The sequence below is a fragment of the Myiozetetes cayanensis genome, unplaced genomic scaffold (genome assembly GCF_022539395.1).
Source record: "Myiozetetes cayanensis isolate MyiCay16 unplaced genomic scaffold, myiCay2020 scf4, whole genome shotgun sequence".
Taxonomy (NCBI): domain Eukaryota; kingdom Metazoa; phylum Chordata; class Aves; order Passeriformes; family Tyrannidae; genus Myiozetetes; species Myiozetetes cayanensis.
The window spans coordinates 68,844,075-68,861,096 of NW_026087631.1; the positions used below are offsets into that span (position 1 = coordinate 68,844,075).

A 17,022-nucleotide genomic window follows, 5' to 3' on the forward strand; every position below is an offset into this window, starting at 1 on the left:
TCCAGTTACAAAAATACAAACCCAGTCAGACTCAACCTGTTCTTTAATGGCCTAAGAGCATGTAGCTGTCAGATTCATAGCAAGAAATCTCACTGGACCTGCAGGGTGAGTGACATCCTGAACTTTTAAAGAGAAACTGTTATACGTTTCCAGAAGCTTTATGACATCTGTGAGTTGCATGTTGGGGCTGATGCAGCTTCAGGAGCAATGAGGGTGGATCACGGTACATGTAAGACACTGGTGAGAGTTTCAGTGTCCAGATACAAGAGCTGGGAAGGAAGGTCTTAGCCTAGAAAAACATTTTGGGAATGGCTGTGGACGGGTGTCTGGGGAAGGACTTCTCAGGACACCACAGGAACTATGAGCAGAGGTGCCACCATCAGCAGTGCAGTTCAAACAGGCAGATATCTGCTGACCAGTGATGGCCTCTAAGCATGCAGCAATAGTTCTGGTCTTCTAATGCTGGAAGCTCCTGCTGGGTTTGGGCTGCTGCTGGAGAAGCTTGGTGTTTTATGCAAGAGGACCAAGCCCACAGCTGCAGAGCAGACACAGCAGCCGAAGCAGCACAGTGTGCTGAGACATGACCCTTCCCCACAGGGATGGGCAGGATTACTGGGTGAAGGTGGACTAGTGGTCTCAGTACAACCAAAAGGCTTTGCAGCACCAAACAGTGGTCACCAGCAGCAAAGCAAATGTCAATGCCAGTTACAGCAGCCACAAGAGTGCCATGAGCTGTTCAGCACCTTTATGAGACATCATAAGGTAGAGAGCAGATAAGAGGGTAACAGCTTACATAGGACATATTTGAATCTTATTTTAGGATAAAGAGTGTTGTTCACAGGCATCTGTGGTTATGTATTTTTACTCTGTGTAGCATGTTGTTATTCATGATGCTGCAAAAATAGAAGGGCCTTACAGATCTCCTCCTCCTCTGCGCAGGACAAATCCCTGAGGTCTAACACTATTCTGTAAGCCCCTTCTAACCATGGAAGATGTTCCATTTCATGTATTTGGCTAGTGGATATGTATTTGATTTCTGTGAGAAGGACTGGGGATCTCTTCCAGCTGACTGGTTGCAGGCTCACAATGTAGGCTCATTAAATAGCAATGTGTATCCCTGCTGCAGTTACATTCTTCCTTCCCTAGTTTTTGTTTCTGTGCTGGTGAATACTCTAATAAGCTTAGAGACCACAGTGGCAAAGTTTGTATTTGTGTTCAGCACTTTAATGAATGTTTTCTCTACCATAACTTCCAAACTCCCCTGACAACCTGGTTCCTGACATGACTTCCTTGCCTAAAAGGAGGTCATATAACCTAATAGACATGGGGATAATTTTTGCTTCCTGAAAACAACTAAAATGACAGCAAGATAACGTGACTTGAATGTTGTTTCTTCCACCTAACATATCAGAATTCAATCTTGCTTACTTCTGTGTATTAGTCCTTGTAGGGCTTATATTTTTAGCCATGGACCACATTCCAGGTTCTAGTGTGAGTGTACAGTACAATCTAGGACTAATGTAAGTATGAAGAAAGCAGCTAGGAATAAAGAATATGTGATATGCCTGGGTAGTGTTTGACAGAACAAGTCTAATCCACCTCTGTGAGACAAGGAAGACGTTGCAAGTCAAATGTTTTTTGATAGAAGCATGAGAGAGTAGACTATGAACACCAAAAATAGCCAAAATCTCTGGAAAAGATACATTGGTGGGATAGTTATTTTAGGATGGGATGAACAAAAGCAGCAGTTTATTCTTGTCTTACACAGATGGCACAACATACAGAACCAGCACAAATAACTTACAAAATCTCATACACCATGCTTCCTCTTGAATAGCTTCTATTAAGTTACAACACCATAACGAATCAGGTATTTAGTTACGACAGATCTCCAGACATGAGTAGTCTCCCATTCAAGGAGTTATTATTTTTGTAAGCTACTTAGACAAACATCATTTTTTACATGTTTAATACAGTACAGTATCCTTAACAGAGTTCAAGATATTCACAATGAGAATTGAATACTTTATAAAACAGCAGAATTTTCTCATCTCAGTACAGGCCTACATTCGCTCCTGCCTTGTCTGGTTTAAAATGTGTTACAAGTCGTCTTTACTCAATTTTCCAGGATAAACATTGATTCAAATGAAAAAAAAAAAAAAAATCAAATCTATTTACAGGGTATTTTAGATTTGATAAAAGTGTCTTTGCTTCCCTCGTCTGTTCCTTCCCCCCCCAACCCCCAGCAACAACTTTATTTAGCTGGTAGAAATATTAACCCTCAAGCTGCTACAGAAACTCAAAAAAAAAGAAAAAAATTAAGAAAAAATTGATGACGACTTGTTGGATGAAAAATGAAAGATGATCACAGCTCAGCTTTAATTCAAAAAGATGGAACTATTCTCTCCTAATGCTGTATTTTGTTTCCATTGGAGACAGATGAGTCCTGCCATCTGATTTTTAGACATAACATACTACTTATGGGCCAATATACAAAACCTCCATCTTTTGTTAATTTCAAGCTGTCCCACACTCTTTCATGCAATCACGTTCAGTATAGTTCTTTCCTTAGGTCTTTCCTTACTAGAAATTGTGACAACTCTGGTTGTGTGATACTGAACTTAAACTCTCCCAGCCTCCATTGGATCAAACAATATCCCCTTATCTATCCTTATCCATGGTCCCAGTGACATTGCTGGGTTGACTCAGGAGAAGAGTTTTACTCTGTGATTGCACTTCAAACCCCACTGAAGCCTGTGGGCATCTTTGCTTTCACTTGGTGGCTTTGGATTAGCTCTGCTTGAATGTGGCTGGCAAACTCTAGCCCTTAAGCAGTTAATCAGCTTTCTAAAGAAATAAAAAAGATTCCTCTCCTTTATACATACAATACGCAATATTTTTACATTGAGCATTATCATAAAAAGCATGTTTATGTTATTTTGAAAATGTATTTTTACAGAAATCTATAAACACTGTTGTATCAAACACATTCTCAAAAACTGGAGAAAATACTGACACAAAACCTGGAAGAGCCTCAATGGAATTCTTCCAGTACTATTTGTCTACTTGCATATTTCATATTTCAGTGTCCTTTCCTGCAAACATAGTTTGGCCATATGAGAACAGGTAAAGTAGACAACAAATCCCCAATATTTTTTAATAGGACCTAAGTCTGTTGTTTAATGAAAGCAGTTTGACATTCAATGTATGTTGGTGTTTTTTTTAACCTGGCATGCCCATCCTGCTACCTTTATTCACATTGAGCAATACCTTAATTCCCAAAGAATCTCATTTACTTCAGTGGGACTACACATGACAAAATGACAGATGTAAAAATACTGAAAATGGTTTTCCACTTTTAAAATCCTTCTTATGTCAACAACTAACATCATTATCTTCTTCTTTATATATATTGTAATTGAAAATGAAGCAGGACTAATATTTGCAAACAATTCTGTATCAGAAATTAGTGTACAAACCTTAGGAATTAATCTGCTTATAGTTGTGCTATAGTTCTGACAACCTAAAAACCTAACTGGTGTGACCAGGACTAAATTTCACAGGTCTTAATGCTTTATTTGTACACTTGTTATAGTTACACTTGGTATTTCCACAGCCTGACACAATTTAAGTTTAAATAGACGTGTGTCAAGCTGACATGAAATCAGGATGTTATTTTCCCTTACCACCACCAATTTTCAGTACAATAAGTAATGTACATTAATTCATATAATCTAAGTGAAAAGCACTTTCCAAGTACTTTGTCTACATAATACTTGAGAAATTATATTGTGAGCTTGGTTTCCTATTCTGCAAAAGTTTAAAAATGCTTTAAATTTGTATATTGGTACTGACTGTAATGGCATTAGCTACAATTCAGGAAGTTAAACAGCAGAATAAGGTTTTGTTCTCTGTCTCATTATTTTTTAGTTCTTTAATGAAACAAGCAAACAAACAAAAAAGAAAGAGCTTTTCTTTAAGTACTCCTGAATGGTTCAAAAATAATCGGTGAAAAGTCATTGACTGTAATATCCTGTATGTTACCTCAGCTCAACAGAAATGCTTTTCCATGGCTTGAAATGCTTAAAGTGTAATCCTACCTAGGGGAAAAAAATACAAGCCATATCAAACCCCAAATTCTTGCTATACTGTAACATGTACAGTCACCCGTAAAGGAGCCCTTTTAACAAAAAAATTTTGTTAACTTGCTCAACAATTTGAAGAAAGTAACTATTTTGGTCACTGTAATAAAACAAATTATATAAATACATATTAAAAAATCCAAGTGTAAATAATGATATAGTATTTCCACACATAAAACATCTAGTTGCACATGATGTGATATGTAGAACAAAATATTGAAAAACTTTTCATTCTTTGGGATGATCAAAGTATAAATAATCAAAACTTACAAACAGTAATTAAATTTTCATAAAAGAAGGTTTTTGATGGAGGGGCAGAAGGAATTCCCCTCCTACTCACCCTCATTCCCCATGGCTTTTATAAATTCATCCCCTTATCAATAAGCCATAGGTAGGGTTTTTCAGAGTTAGTGCTATATTATAACGAGGTTATCTTCTTCTATATAACAGTAATAATAAACTTTCCAGTGACTTTTTCATAAAATATAGTCTGTTCCTATTGAAGTTTATAGTGTTTCAGAAGTTACAGCCTATTTAAACTCTAGAATAATATGAATCTGATCCCAGTATGTTAACGTCTAATGATATAGAAATTCTGTTATTTACTGTGAAAATTTAGTTACCTTCTGTTCTGATAATTCAATTCAGTTTTATTTCAAATCCCCACACCCAAAAAAAAAAAAAAAAAAAAAAAGGTCTTGTAATTAAAAGCTTGTAATTATATATAGCAAATTAAAAAAACCTGCTCCTTGCCTATGGAAATATATATAGTTTTTAAAGTTCCAACTCCTCCCTAAGCTGTTAACCATCACATAACATATGCCATTTGGCAATTTGTCTCCTGGGATATTCACAAATTTCTTTCCAGTGCTCTCCACCTGTTCCTTCTGCTGAAGATCCCAGGGTTAACCGACCAATGACCTCATTCCTTGACCCCCTATCTGAATCTAAAACCAGAAATTCAATGCTGATATCATCAAGGCCCTCACAAGGAATGTCAAAAACAAACAATTCATTGAACACTGCATTGGGGGTGCACTTCTTCACATGGGTTTTCTTTTTAGAAATTCTCTTCTTAGCATGGTACAGGTTCACTTTGACATAAGGGTCTGAAATGAAAAGAAAGAGCACAGGTCAGACATTGAACAGTGTTGTTTAGAAATTCTTCCATCTAGTTAATAGTAAATTCCATAACTATCCAATGTAATTATATGACATTGAGTAGATGTTTCAAGCTATTAAAGATGATTCATCTCATCCAATCTCTCTGTTTTCAGCTGAATTACCCCTTCAATATCCCTTTACAGTCACCAAAGATATGACCAAGACAGCCAGTGAAGTTTAGACTGTGATCAAATGCAGGTGCCTCCTTTATGAGACAAATCCTGCCCCACAGTTCTTTAACTCTAACAACAACTCTACTACCTGCAAAGGTGGTCTGAAAGTGCACAAATTTCTGAGGGACTCTGAAGAACATGTATCATAACATATTTATGTGTAACAGAAATCTGCTTTACACAGATTTTACCAGGGGATAATCATCAGTGTTAATAAGACTCGTGCAAAGAAAAGCCTCAGAAAGGAGAAGATAAACTTTTACTGAGAGAATGGATAAATGGATGTGATATTTCTGCTGTGGTTCTACAGAATTCAATTAGCTCGGTTAAATTACTGCCACAGATTGTTACTGTGAACAAATTTGACACAAAACTTTAAATGGAATGGTATGTCTGTTGTTAAGATATGTATTTGACTTTATATCTGTGCTGTACTACTATTGAATATGGGAAAGGAAAATGTCTGTATTTTCAGCTGTCAACCAACTTTGAGTGTTTACATTCCTCATAATTATTCAATTATTGTGAGATTCAAATGTTGTGAATGTCTTCAGCAATGGCCATATTTCTTCTTTCAGAGGAATTCTACAGAACACTTTAAAAATCATCGCTTTCAAGTACCTTGGCATTTATTCAGTGCAAATGTGGGCCTGTTTCCAGGTTCTCATGGTGCAGTGATGTAGTACAAAATCTTTCCAATTGAACTCAGTCAAACAAGATATTCTTGGTAAACAATCACCCAGTTAATCATCAAGAATATTTGAATAATTTTTTAGAAAAATTAATACTAAAACTGACCTGCATATAGAAATGTTATGTCAGACTTATCAGACTGAAATAGTTGGATGATTCAAAGGTGTTTTTTTCCTTGAACTTATGGCAGTTTACCAGGACTGGGGTATAATAAAAGACCTCTTCGCTTTCATACTCTGTCACCATAGTAAATATTTCAAAAATAAGGTTACATGTGGTGAAAATATTATTTGGTTTTGAAATTAATACATGTCCCACAAACATTAAAAATATCAAAATCAATATCCATCAGATGATTCACACAATTTTTTATTTCTTTTTAAAGGACGTTTTCTGACTCTTATCTCTGACCAGGTACTGGGTAATGCCAGAGTGTTCCACTTAATTTCATTAGGTCTACTAGGAGACCTCAACACCAGTGATCAAGGAGACCAAGTAAGCTGTGAAAATGGAACAACTTCCAAGTAAAAACGAAAAAAATCCCTCTTTCTAAGGAGCTTAAATTATGCAATCGTTTAGTTTATCCCACAGAAACACCATTTCACCCTCTTCCTTTTCCAAGATTAATGTTGGGATGAAGGGAAAGTTACAGAGGAAATAACTGTCCTGAGTGAGTACAATGCTGACATCCAAATATCTATTGCACCTGGCCTTATGGATGAGCAGAAAATGATAAGGAACTGTCTAAATGAAGCAGTTATTCAGGTATAGCATGACTACCTGTAGAAACACTATATTTCCATTATAGTTAGTGAGGCTCCACTGAGGGAAGTAAAAATCAGCCTGTTTTTTTCCACTTGCATAAACCTCAGCCAGGCTTGGTCTGTTGAGATCAGCTTGTTGTCGTGATGTCTTTATGAAACCTCCAACATCTCACGTGACCTTGAGATGGTTTGTTAAAAGTACTTATACTCTCTTTTAGTGGAGTAGATTGTTGGGGTCCATTCATATCCTTTCTCCTTCTGATATGTGGATAAAATTGAGATCAGAAGGAGGATTTAAATGCAACATGAGGAGACTTTTCTATAACTTTCTTGCATTGGATCCAGAGTAGGTCCATTTTCTAGATAAATTGTGGTATTTCTTGATATGAGAAATAGAAAAATTGTATTATTGGCTGTAGTAGTTACTATCCAGTGTTTCCCAAAACTACTTCATCTTCTGCTTCTTTCAAACAATCCTGTGAAATTAAAGGCTATCAGTTGTATAAGAAATCAGCAGTAGATGTGCTACAGTAGTCCTTTGTTGTCTACTGTTGTTTTTGTGTGGTAGTCTTATCCTTATATATTGAACATTAATTTTTATATTGTTGTTATGTTATCTAGACTTACGGTGCATCTAAGTGCAATTCTAGAATTGACTTCAAAGGAGGTTTTTCTGAATGAGAAATGGCAGAAGTCAAGGAGGGGAGAGGATAAAACCTGATCTATCTTAATGCACCCTAAGTTTGGATCACATGATAAAGCATGGGTGTTGTGTTACAGTCTGCTTCCAGCACTGGCATAGTTCACCTTTTCACCTTGCCAAAGACATGCTAGTGCTCAGTGTTCCAAATTCAACACAGATGTAACTGGTTGCTCTTCTTGGTGCAAAGCTGAGGTAAACCATATGATGATCTCACTCAAAACGGATCTTCTACAAATAAACTGATTTTTTTGTCATAAATAAAAGCTTTTAGTATCTGCAAACAACATCTCATACTTATGGCAGATGGGTTCTGCTCAAGACAATCATAAAACTCATTGGTTTCCACTGCTAACAGATGCTACCTTTTTTTTGGTGTGATTGAAGAACAAATTTGTAAAATACATATCCTGAAAATAAAGCATTGACCTAGATACAAATAAAATGAATAGGCTGTAAATAATAGAAACACCACTTCTGCATTTATGGGATTTGAAATGCCACATTTCAGCTGTCTTCTCTCATTCTGTTTTATATTCTTAGGGCACATCCATTATTAAAACCATTACCTGATAATCCTGACACATCAGATTTAGGTAGATGCCTGGCTTTTAAAACAACAACAGTGAGTGTGTTTGTTGTAGACTGATAACAGAGAGACACCAGTAATTCTCCACGCCCAGATGACTTCTGAGGAAAGCAAAGAAAAGAAAAAAGAAATAAAACTATTTAAAACAATTATATTGACAGTATTAAGAAGATTTATGAAATGTTGCATAACTATATGCTCTAAAACTATGCAAAAGGATATAACATAGTGAATATAATTTCCCTCTACTGTAGTTATATGGCTTTTCTTATGATTGTTTATTAGACTGAACAAAAATAAATAATAAATAAATGAAAGCCTAGGTTGACAAGGCATCATTAGCTTCAGAGGGTAGAACTGAAATCCTATATCCTGAGAAAAAAAATCTCAGTAAACAAAAAAATACCTTAACTGAAACAAAATTCCATATAGATGTATTGGAGGGGGGAAATCTAATGAAGGTAAATAAAAAATATTCAGTAAAATAATTTAAACATGAAAGATTCAAACTGTTTTCTCCTGACACTTTCTAAAGCAGTATAATATACATGAAATAAAGGTGAGATCAAAGATTTTCTCCATGATTATTAGATTTGAATCGGCAGTAATTTATTTCACAGGAAGAAGGAAAACAAGGGAAACAAAAGATCAGTGATATAGTTATATTTGTTGTAATATAGTGATAGAATTGCAAAATAACAATATTAGTTATAGGTGTGGTGCCTAGTAGACATTTATTTGATTTGGCAATATGTTTGCTCTTTGAAAACAATCAAATTGAAAGTCAATACACACTTCACCTCCTTAGTAGAGATTAAGAGAAGTGTGTGTGATGCATGTGCATTTCCGTCTTGCAGCTGTGATGGCTGTAAATGATCCTTATATTTAGAAATGAGACAACAGGGTATGAAATATTTTTATCCCAGTGAAGTCAGTACGTTTTGCCATTGACTTCAGTAAGTTTTTGGCTTCTCCCTTGTGTCTTACTATCTTTAGCAAAGCTGCAGAGTGTGTCAAAATTCACAAGAGAGAAGGTAGTAACAGCACCAAAGTGCAAGAACAGACTACTGCATCAACAATATGGTCCCTAACAGGTTCCAACTCCGTAACTAAAGACTACCTACGTTCTTTAGGAATCTGCTATGCAATCCATGTAGTTGAAATGAAAGATTTGCATTGACTTCATTAAAATTTAAGAAAGAATGACATCAAATAGAAAAGGGGAGGGAAGAGTATTTGTATTCTTTCATTTAAAAGCAATTAAAAATAAATTAGAGTAGATTGAGGCCACTTGACCTAGCATAAATTGGTCCACTTAAACCTGCTGGACCAGCTGAATAAACAAATAGAGTTTAGGACATTAGCAATTTCTTGCAAAATGCTCATTTTATTTTTTTTTAATTGTGTTTATGTAATGGTTTCCTCATAGTGCCATTATGAAAGCACCTCCATTAATCACGTGGTGAGCCTTTTCACTTTTCTTTCCAAAATGGTGGCAACCTTACCCAAGAATCATAGCTAACACTGGCACAACACTTTTAAAGTTTAAATAAATAAGATGTTACCCTAACATTTCTTTTGATGATCTCTCTGTCCATGAGCAGCCTTCCTTCTGAGAGTTCAATTCCAGCGAGGGGAATGAGGACTTCTCCAATGACATCATCTCTGGAAAATCTATCAAAGCTCAAGACCATGAAGTGGAGTGTTAGGTCTTGAATTTGGCTGTAGGGGATCCCATAAAAGGTGAAAGTCTCATCGAAAGCTGGATCTAAGGTTTTTCTCAGCACTCTGGTTTTCACCTTGTGCTTTTTCTCAGGCAGGATTGTCATTTTGATGTAGGGATCAGAAGTCATTGACTGTTCGTCCATTGCTGGCAGCCCACGAGCTTCTTTGATGTTCACTACAAATGCCTTTTTCTCAAAGTTGTACTCTAAGGAGAAAAAGAGAGTTCCTAACTTGTCTTGTTTTTCTTCAGATGACAGGGACGTGATGGATTTTAAACTATCGGGGGATACTGAATCTTTCTTCCTTTCTGCAAAGTGCTTAGGAGATGAATTTTCTTGATCTGGAGAGCTCTGCATTTTTGTGGTTGTTTTGGGGAAGTTGCCATTTAGATCTCTCTTCTCCAGGTCAAGATGGAGAGAATTCTTTGGCGTTGCTGATTTGTTCTTTGCTTCACCTTTATCATCTGCTCCAAACTTCTTCTTGCTGTTGAGATTCTCAGGGTAAATATCAACCCCCTTCAGAACATGGACAAACTTATATGGAGGGGTCTTATTGGATTTGGAAGATTTGCGTTGGCAGCAGATCCAAGCAAACAGGGAGACAGAGAAGACAAGGCCAAACGCACTAAAGATCCCAACCACTGTAGGAATTTCATCTGCAAACCAAATAAATAGCAACAAGCACGTAAGCAACAAGCACATGCTTTGGACTCTGTGTGATATTTCATGAAGTACTAATTCAGCAAACCAGACTGACATGAGATGGTAACAGCAGCAGGACCGACAGACTGAAAGTGCTTTGCATGGTACATATTGCTCGCCACCTGCAGGCGTGAGAGTGCAGTCCCACACTGAGGAACGCTTGTTATGCTAGTATTTTTCCATACACGGAGTGCTGGGGAGGAAAGTACTATTCCCATCCTAATAATAATCACTGTTCATAATTTCTCGACTAGCTCAACCCTCTGTGTGCAGTGTCTGAGTTTATATGTCTGTGAGCAATAGCAGCTCTCAGAAGGTTTCAGCTTTGAGTTTATGGAGCTTTGTTAGTTAGAGAAAACATATTCTGAAATATGCATTACTTACAGATACATCATCTGCTTTTCATACTGTTTCCTAGAGTACTTTGTACACTCAATTAACTCATTTTTTATGGTCTGATCCCATAATTGCCTGGAGGTATCTCTTGAAAGAAGTGAGTTTAATTGGAGGTTGTAGCACTCAACAATTTCACTGGGATTTTCAATACTTTGCAGGAGGAAGTCTATCAAGAAAATTTAGAATAATTATATACCAAGTGTCTTTTCCAGATGGATGTGACATTAGGTAGTCACATGTGAGTTCAAAGCTGAAAAAACCCTATTATATGTATCACTGATAACCACTAAGGTTTGCATTTAAGACACTGTGAATCAAAGCTTATGGGGAGTTTACAGAAAGGGTCAGTACTTCTTAGGAGTATATAAGAAAAGAATTAAAATTCTAAATCTTTTCTACCTTAACATGAATCCTGTACTTCAGCTGAATAAAGAGAAACCTGAGCAAGCCTTACAACCTCCATTGCCATGTGGATACATTGCTTACATATAGAGTATCATTAGCCCTTCAAAGCATGCATCGAAGGGTAAATGAGCACATCTAATTGGAAATCCAATTTTGCCCATAAGTAACATTACTAAATGAGTTTAAACCTCCCACAATGTAACAATCAGAGCTTAATCTTTATTCCCTGCAACAGTGGATGTCCAGTAGAATATTAATGGAATGACATTGTTTATGCATAAAGGCAATTATGTAACAGTTCTGGTTCTCTCGCAAATGATCATTCTGGATGAGTAAAGAAAAACTATCCCCCCGTGCATATCACCAGATCAGCTCCATCCAGGTAAAAGCTGGGCAGATAAATGCACTGCCACTATACCTTTGCTTTTTAGTGGGATGATTCAGGAAAAAAAAAAAAAAAAAAAAAAAATCCACAACAGTACTATCAGAACAAAGTAGGACATAATGTTCCAGCACAGAAAGGATCAGACCTGGATATTAATTTCTTCTGACAACATTTGTGTCACTTTCCTTACACCTACAAGCTGTACCAGTCTATATCTTTAACTGTAAGAACTTACTGAAATGAATGAAAATCTTACACATAAACAAAAGTATTTTCCCTAAGTTAGGCACATGGCTCTGAGTTTCAGGAACTCCATGGGTTTCAGAAATTTGAATATACATGGTATAAAAGTAGAAGGCTAAAAGTAATTAGAAACTAATCAGAATACTTTATTGGCTTTCAAGAAGGATTTGCACAGTTACAACACTTCCTCATGAGATTATAGACTTTTTATAGTAATGGATATTATGTTCTACTTTAATTCTACAATGACTGAAAGCAGTGGTAGAATCAATTTGATGTTTAAAATATTAATTATCTTTCTTAAATAAGTAATTAGAAAAGCATGATGTCACAATTGTGGTTAGAAATATCAAGTGGGTTGAATAGGAAAGAATACAAAATGGTAACTAAAATGGTTTTAAAGTTACAATTAGTTATGTTACAACCTGAATTTCTTGCTGTTTTCATAATTTAAATCAATTGGTTAACATTCAAGGCAGTGCATTAATAGGAAGTATCACCTATTGATTCTTGGGGAAGTTATTATTCCAGTTATGTGATATAAATCTGGATTCTCTTCACTTAAGTCAGTGGAATGATCTTTGAATCAAACCACTGCTAGACCAAATATAATGTACACTAGAGTCAATATTTGTAAATCAGAGTTCAGAAATGTTTCTAGTTACTGTTTTTCTGAGTAAAGCAATTTAAACATGTGTTTCATAAGGAACTTATATGACTGTATCTGAAACTTCTGGTATTGCAGTACATCCAGTGCATAGAAATTACAAAACTGAAAAGTTCATTGTCATCTTTACTATTCTCAATGAACCCAAAGTGCTCAAGATGCAGTTGTTCAGCTAAAAACACTGAAATCCTGTAATTTCATCTTCCTAGCAATGCCCTTTGCAAGGCTACCTTTCACTTTCACTAACGATTGACCTACAGCAAGAAAAAAAAGAAGAAAGGACAGTTATTCCAACAACGTCTTGAACAAAGATTTTCTGTGTGGCACAGGATGCATTTACATCACTTAACTCCGGAGGCATGCTCCGGACACGGAAAACAACCCCAAATCTCTCTCATCCAAAAACCGCACCTGCAACCAACCCTCTTTATCTCTTCCGGTACTTTACCGGGGGGTGGGGAACGGGTGGGGAGGAAAGAAGAGAGAGGAGGGAAAGAAAGCAAATTCACACAACTTCTGAGATGAAACAGAACTGAAGGTGGTGGCGGCGGGGGTGGTGGGGGAGGAGGACCAGGTTCCTCCCAACAAGCTGCGTGCTGGGAGGCGCCGGGTAGCTCGGCAGCTGCTTTTCTCGCGGGGAGGGGAAGAGCCCCCGACCCTCAGTGAAGGGATCCGGGGCAGGGATGCGCGGGATGCACTCACCGAACTGCTGGCGGCTGTCAGCGATCGGAGCCATGTTGGCGGCGTGCGATGTCCGCGGGTCTTGAGCCTCTGTCCGCGGGGCTTGGAGCCGCTGTCCTGGGCTTGCAGCCTCTGTCCGGGGCTTGGAGCCTGTGTCAGGGGCTCCGGAGCCGCTCTGTGCGGCGCTGGAGCTGCTCCCCGGGGCTTGGAGCCGCTGTCCGCGGTGCTGGATTCGCTCTCCGCGGTGCTGGAGCCGCGGTCCAGGGGCGCGGGAGGCGCCTCCCCGGATGCCAAGCGACCTGCCCGGAGCACCAAACGCACTGCCTTGCTGCCAGCCCGGCTCTCACAGCACCCGAGCAACTGTCTTTTCCAGTGCAGTTTAAGGGAAAAAAAAATAAATAAATAAAGGAAGGAAAAAGAAAACAACAGCAAAAAACACCCCAAAACCCAGAGACAGGAGCAGTGGGGACAGTGGAGAAGGAAGCTGTAAGGGGACTGGAGGAGAGGGGAGAGGGGAGCCTTCAGTCCTCCCCTTTGCACACTGATTTGCAACCCCCTTCCTGTTTTGGCTCTTCTGAGTAGCTCTGCTCCGAGACTGAAGACGTGGTTGAAACCCAAATTGACGCAATCCTGACGCTACAGGGCTGAAATCAGCACCTTTCCCGCCTCCCTCCCCCCTCAACCCCCCTCCTTTCCCAGCCACCACACCCTCCCTCCCTCCCTTCTTTCCCTCTCTCTCTCTCTCTCTCTCCTCCCTCCCCCCTCCCCTTTCTTGGGATTAAACACGCACTCATTGATTATTTTAGCTGCCTTGCTGCAGGTTATGAGCTCCCCCCCTCCACCGGACACAGACAGTGAAATGCTAATGTCTGTGATTCAGTGCACCTTCCAAAATACATGGGTGTGCCTCTTTTGCTGGGGGAAAATCTATTTATATGCTTAATTAACTGTCAGCTGGACATGTTACAACAACATGAAAGAGATGCCAACCTGAGATGGTCCAGACACCTGGGCTCCAACTGCAGGACACGCATTTTTCCTATGACTAACGTGATACGCTTACTGAATTTGAGTCATGAAAACTCTGGATGTGACTTGTCCCTGTGCCTCCTCCCTGCTTCCTCCCCCCATCCACCCCCACAAAAACACTCAGCCCCCACTTTGGAAATCCTCTTGACCTTCCTGCAGGTCTCAGAAAGAGATGACTCTACCTAAATGCTTCCAGATTTTATTGGTTTAGCAGTCTGTCTCCCAGTGTGAACTGAGAGTATGGTGGGGTGACAGAGGCAGTCTGGCAGGCAGGAGGAATGGGTGGGAACAGGACAAGAAAGCAGGGCTGCCTGTAACTGAAGCTGCTACAGCATATAATAACCCAAGCTACCTGGTGGTGAAACAGAGCTGCAAAAGCCAGCACCTGGCATCTGACTCCTCTTGGATTCAAAAGGAAACAAAGCAGCCAAGTTTGGAGCCCAACTGCTAATTGTTCTGCATAAATGGGAAACAGGTGTTGTTGCTTTTCTAAATAACAAAATCCAGATGCAGGCATAGTCTGGCATAATCTTGCTCTATGATCGACCGCTTGGAAGCTAACATGTCTTGTCCCACTTTCAAGTAGTGAAGTCACTGAAGCTCCCAGGGTTTTAAAAAATTAAATAGAAAGGCCAGAGAATCAGAGAATATCTTGAGTTGGAAGAAACCTACAAGGATCATCAAAGTCCAACTCCTGGCCTTGTACAGGACAATCCCATGAGTGTGAGAGTGTTGTCCAAACATTCCTTGAGCTCTGTCAGGCTTGGTGCTGTGACCACTGCCCTGGGGAGCCTCTTCCAGTGCCCAACCACCTGCTAAGGCAAGAACCTTTTCCTGATGTCCAACCCAAAAATCTCCTGACACAACTTCAGGCCTTTCCCTCGGGTCATGTCACTGGTCCCCACAGAGTGCCCGTCTCTCCTCTTCATCTCCCCAGTAAGTTGTAACTGCAGTGAGGTCTCCCCTCAGTTTCCTCCACCTGAACACACCGAGTGCCCTCAGTGTCCTCACATGGTTTCCCCTCAAGGCCCTTCACCATCTCCATTGCCCTCCTTTGAACACTCTCTAAGGGCTCAATATCTTTCTTACATTGTGGTGCCCCTAACTGCCCCAATATTCCAGGTGAGGACACTCCAGGTCAGAGCAGAGCAGGACAATCCCCTCCCTGGCCTGGCTGGCCATGCTGTGCCTGATGCCCCCAGGACAGGGTTGTCCCTCCTGGCTGCCAGGGCACTGCTGACTCATGGCCAACTGGCCACCCACCAGGACACCCAGGACCCCTTCCTGGCACTGCTTTCCAGCCTCTCATTCCCAGTCTGGCTGTACACCCAGGGTTGCCCCATCCCAAGTGCAGAATCCAGCACTTTCCCTTGTTGAATTTCATACAACTGGTTGGAGATTGTTCATCTCTCTCATTTGTCAAAGTCTCTTAATAGGGCCTCTCTACCTTTGAGGGAATCAACAGCTCCTCCTAGTTTAATATCATCAGCAAACTTACTTAGTCTCCCTTCAAGTCAACGTGGCAAACTAGTGTCAAAACACAGCTGAATGAAGTGCCTGACATATCCTGAGAGCTGAGAATTTGTTGTTTAATATTGTTTATGCTTATCTGCTTCTGTTACACTTTCAGCAACTTGGCCTTGCCATGCACCTGCACAACCCTTCCAGGAACAGCCATACCCCCTACCCTAATCTTCTTTACATCTCATTCCATTTAACAGAGCACAGAGAAGAGTTTACCACCACTGTTCCTCTAACAAACACCCACCATACAATGAACTCAGGTGTTAGAAGAATGAGGAAAGTGTTGCTTAATCCTTGTGTTTGTTTTTTGTTTTTTTTTTTTTTTTTTTTTAATTGGTGTGTTTTGACAGCACAGTTTGATTTGGAATCTTTGGGTTCACGTGTTGGCACCAATCCAAGCAATTCTGACACAACTTCTCTCTTCTTTCTGGCAGTTCTCCTTCCCCTATCCTTGCTATCCACTTCCCTTTCTCTGTTCAAAATCCAGCCTCTCTCAAAATGTACATCAATTGAAGGTAATTACATTTGATTTGAGACCATATTCCAGGTAGGTGAGCTTCCAGACATGCCTGAAATAAATAAGATACTGAAAAAAAAATTGGAGTTAACCATATTCAACTGGAGGGTTAGATAACTGTAAGAAGTTACCATGTCTGGACTTGAAAAACAAAGGACTGAGAATCAATATATAGCATATCTTGTTTATCCTATTTGAACTGGGATATGTTTAACATATATATTATGTTGAGAGTTGAATTATTGTCAATAATTTTTGAAGCTTTTTATTTTTATTTTTGAATAAAACACAAAACTTCCTCTGTTGAAATATACATAATTTATGTACCATGTGGAAGTATAAAAATGATTGATTCAGATTTTCTTCTGTTTTGTTTCTCATATATCCCAAGGATACATAAAAAAGCTTTTGCACAATTTGTGTGTTTTCATTTAGTTCACAGAAATAATTTCCTTCAGCATATACAGTGTTTTCTTTTTTCTTTTTCTTTTCGAGGACAATACTGCTGAAATGGGGAAGAAAAA

General features: G+C 39.0%; 1 protein-coding gene across 2 annotated transcripts; it reads right to left on the reverse strand.

The window, feature by feature from the left end:
* Window positions 1-1,716: 1,716 nt before the first annotated feature.
* Window positions 1,717-14,049, reverse strand: SYT4 (synaptotagmin 4). Of its 2 annotated transcripts, none has more exons than XM_050329181.1 (4): window positions 13,450-14,049; window positions 9,797-10,605; window positions 8,206-8,326; window positions 1,717-5,251 (listed from the first exon to the last, which is right to left on the reverse strand). In XM_050329181.1, the coding sequence occupies exons 1-4, from the start codon at window positions 13,481-13,483 to the stop codon at window positions 4,944-4,946; spliced, it is 1,272 nt and encodes a 423-aa protein (XP_050185138.1). In that variant the 5' UTR covers window positions 13,484-14,049; the 3' UTR covers window positions 1,717-4,943. The 2 variants fall into 2 exon arrangements, with proteins under 2 accessions (XP_050185138.1, XP_050185137.1); XM_050329180.1 differs by having other exon boundaries at window positions 9,791-10,605; window positions 13,450-14,048.
* Window positions 14,050-17,022: the final 2,973 nt, after the last annotated feature.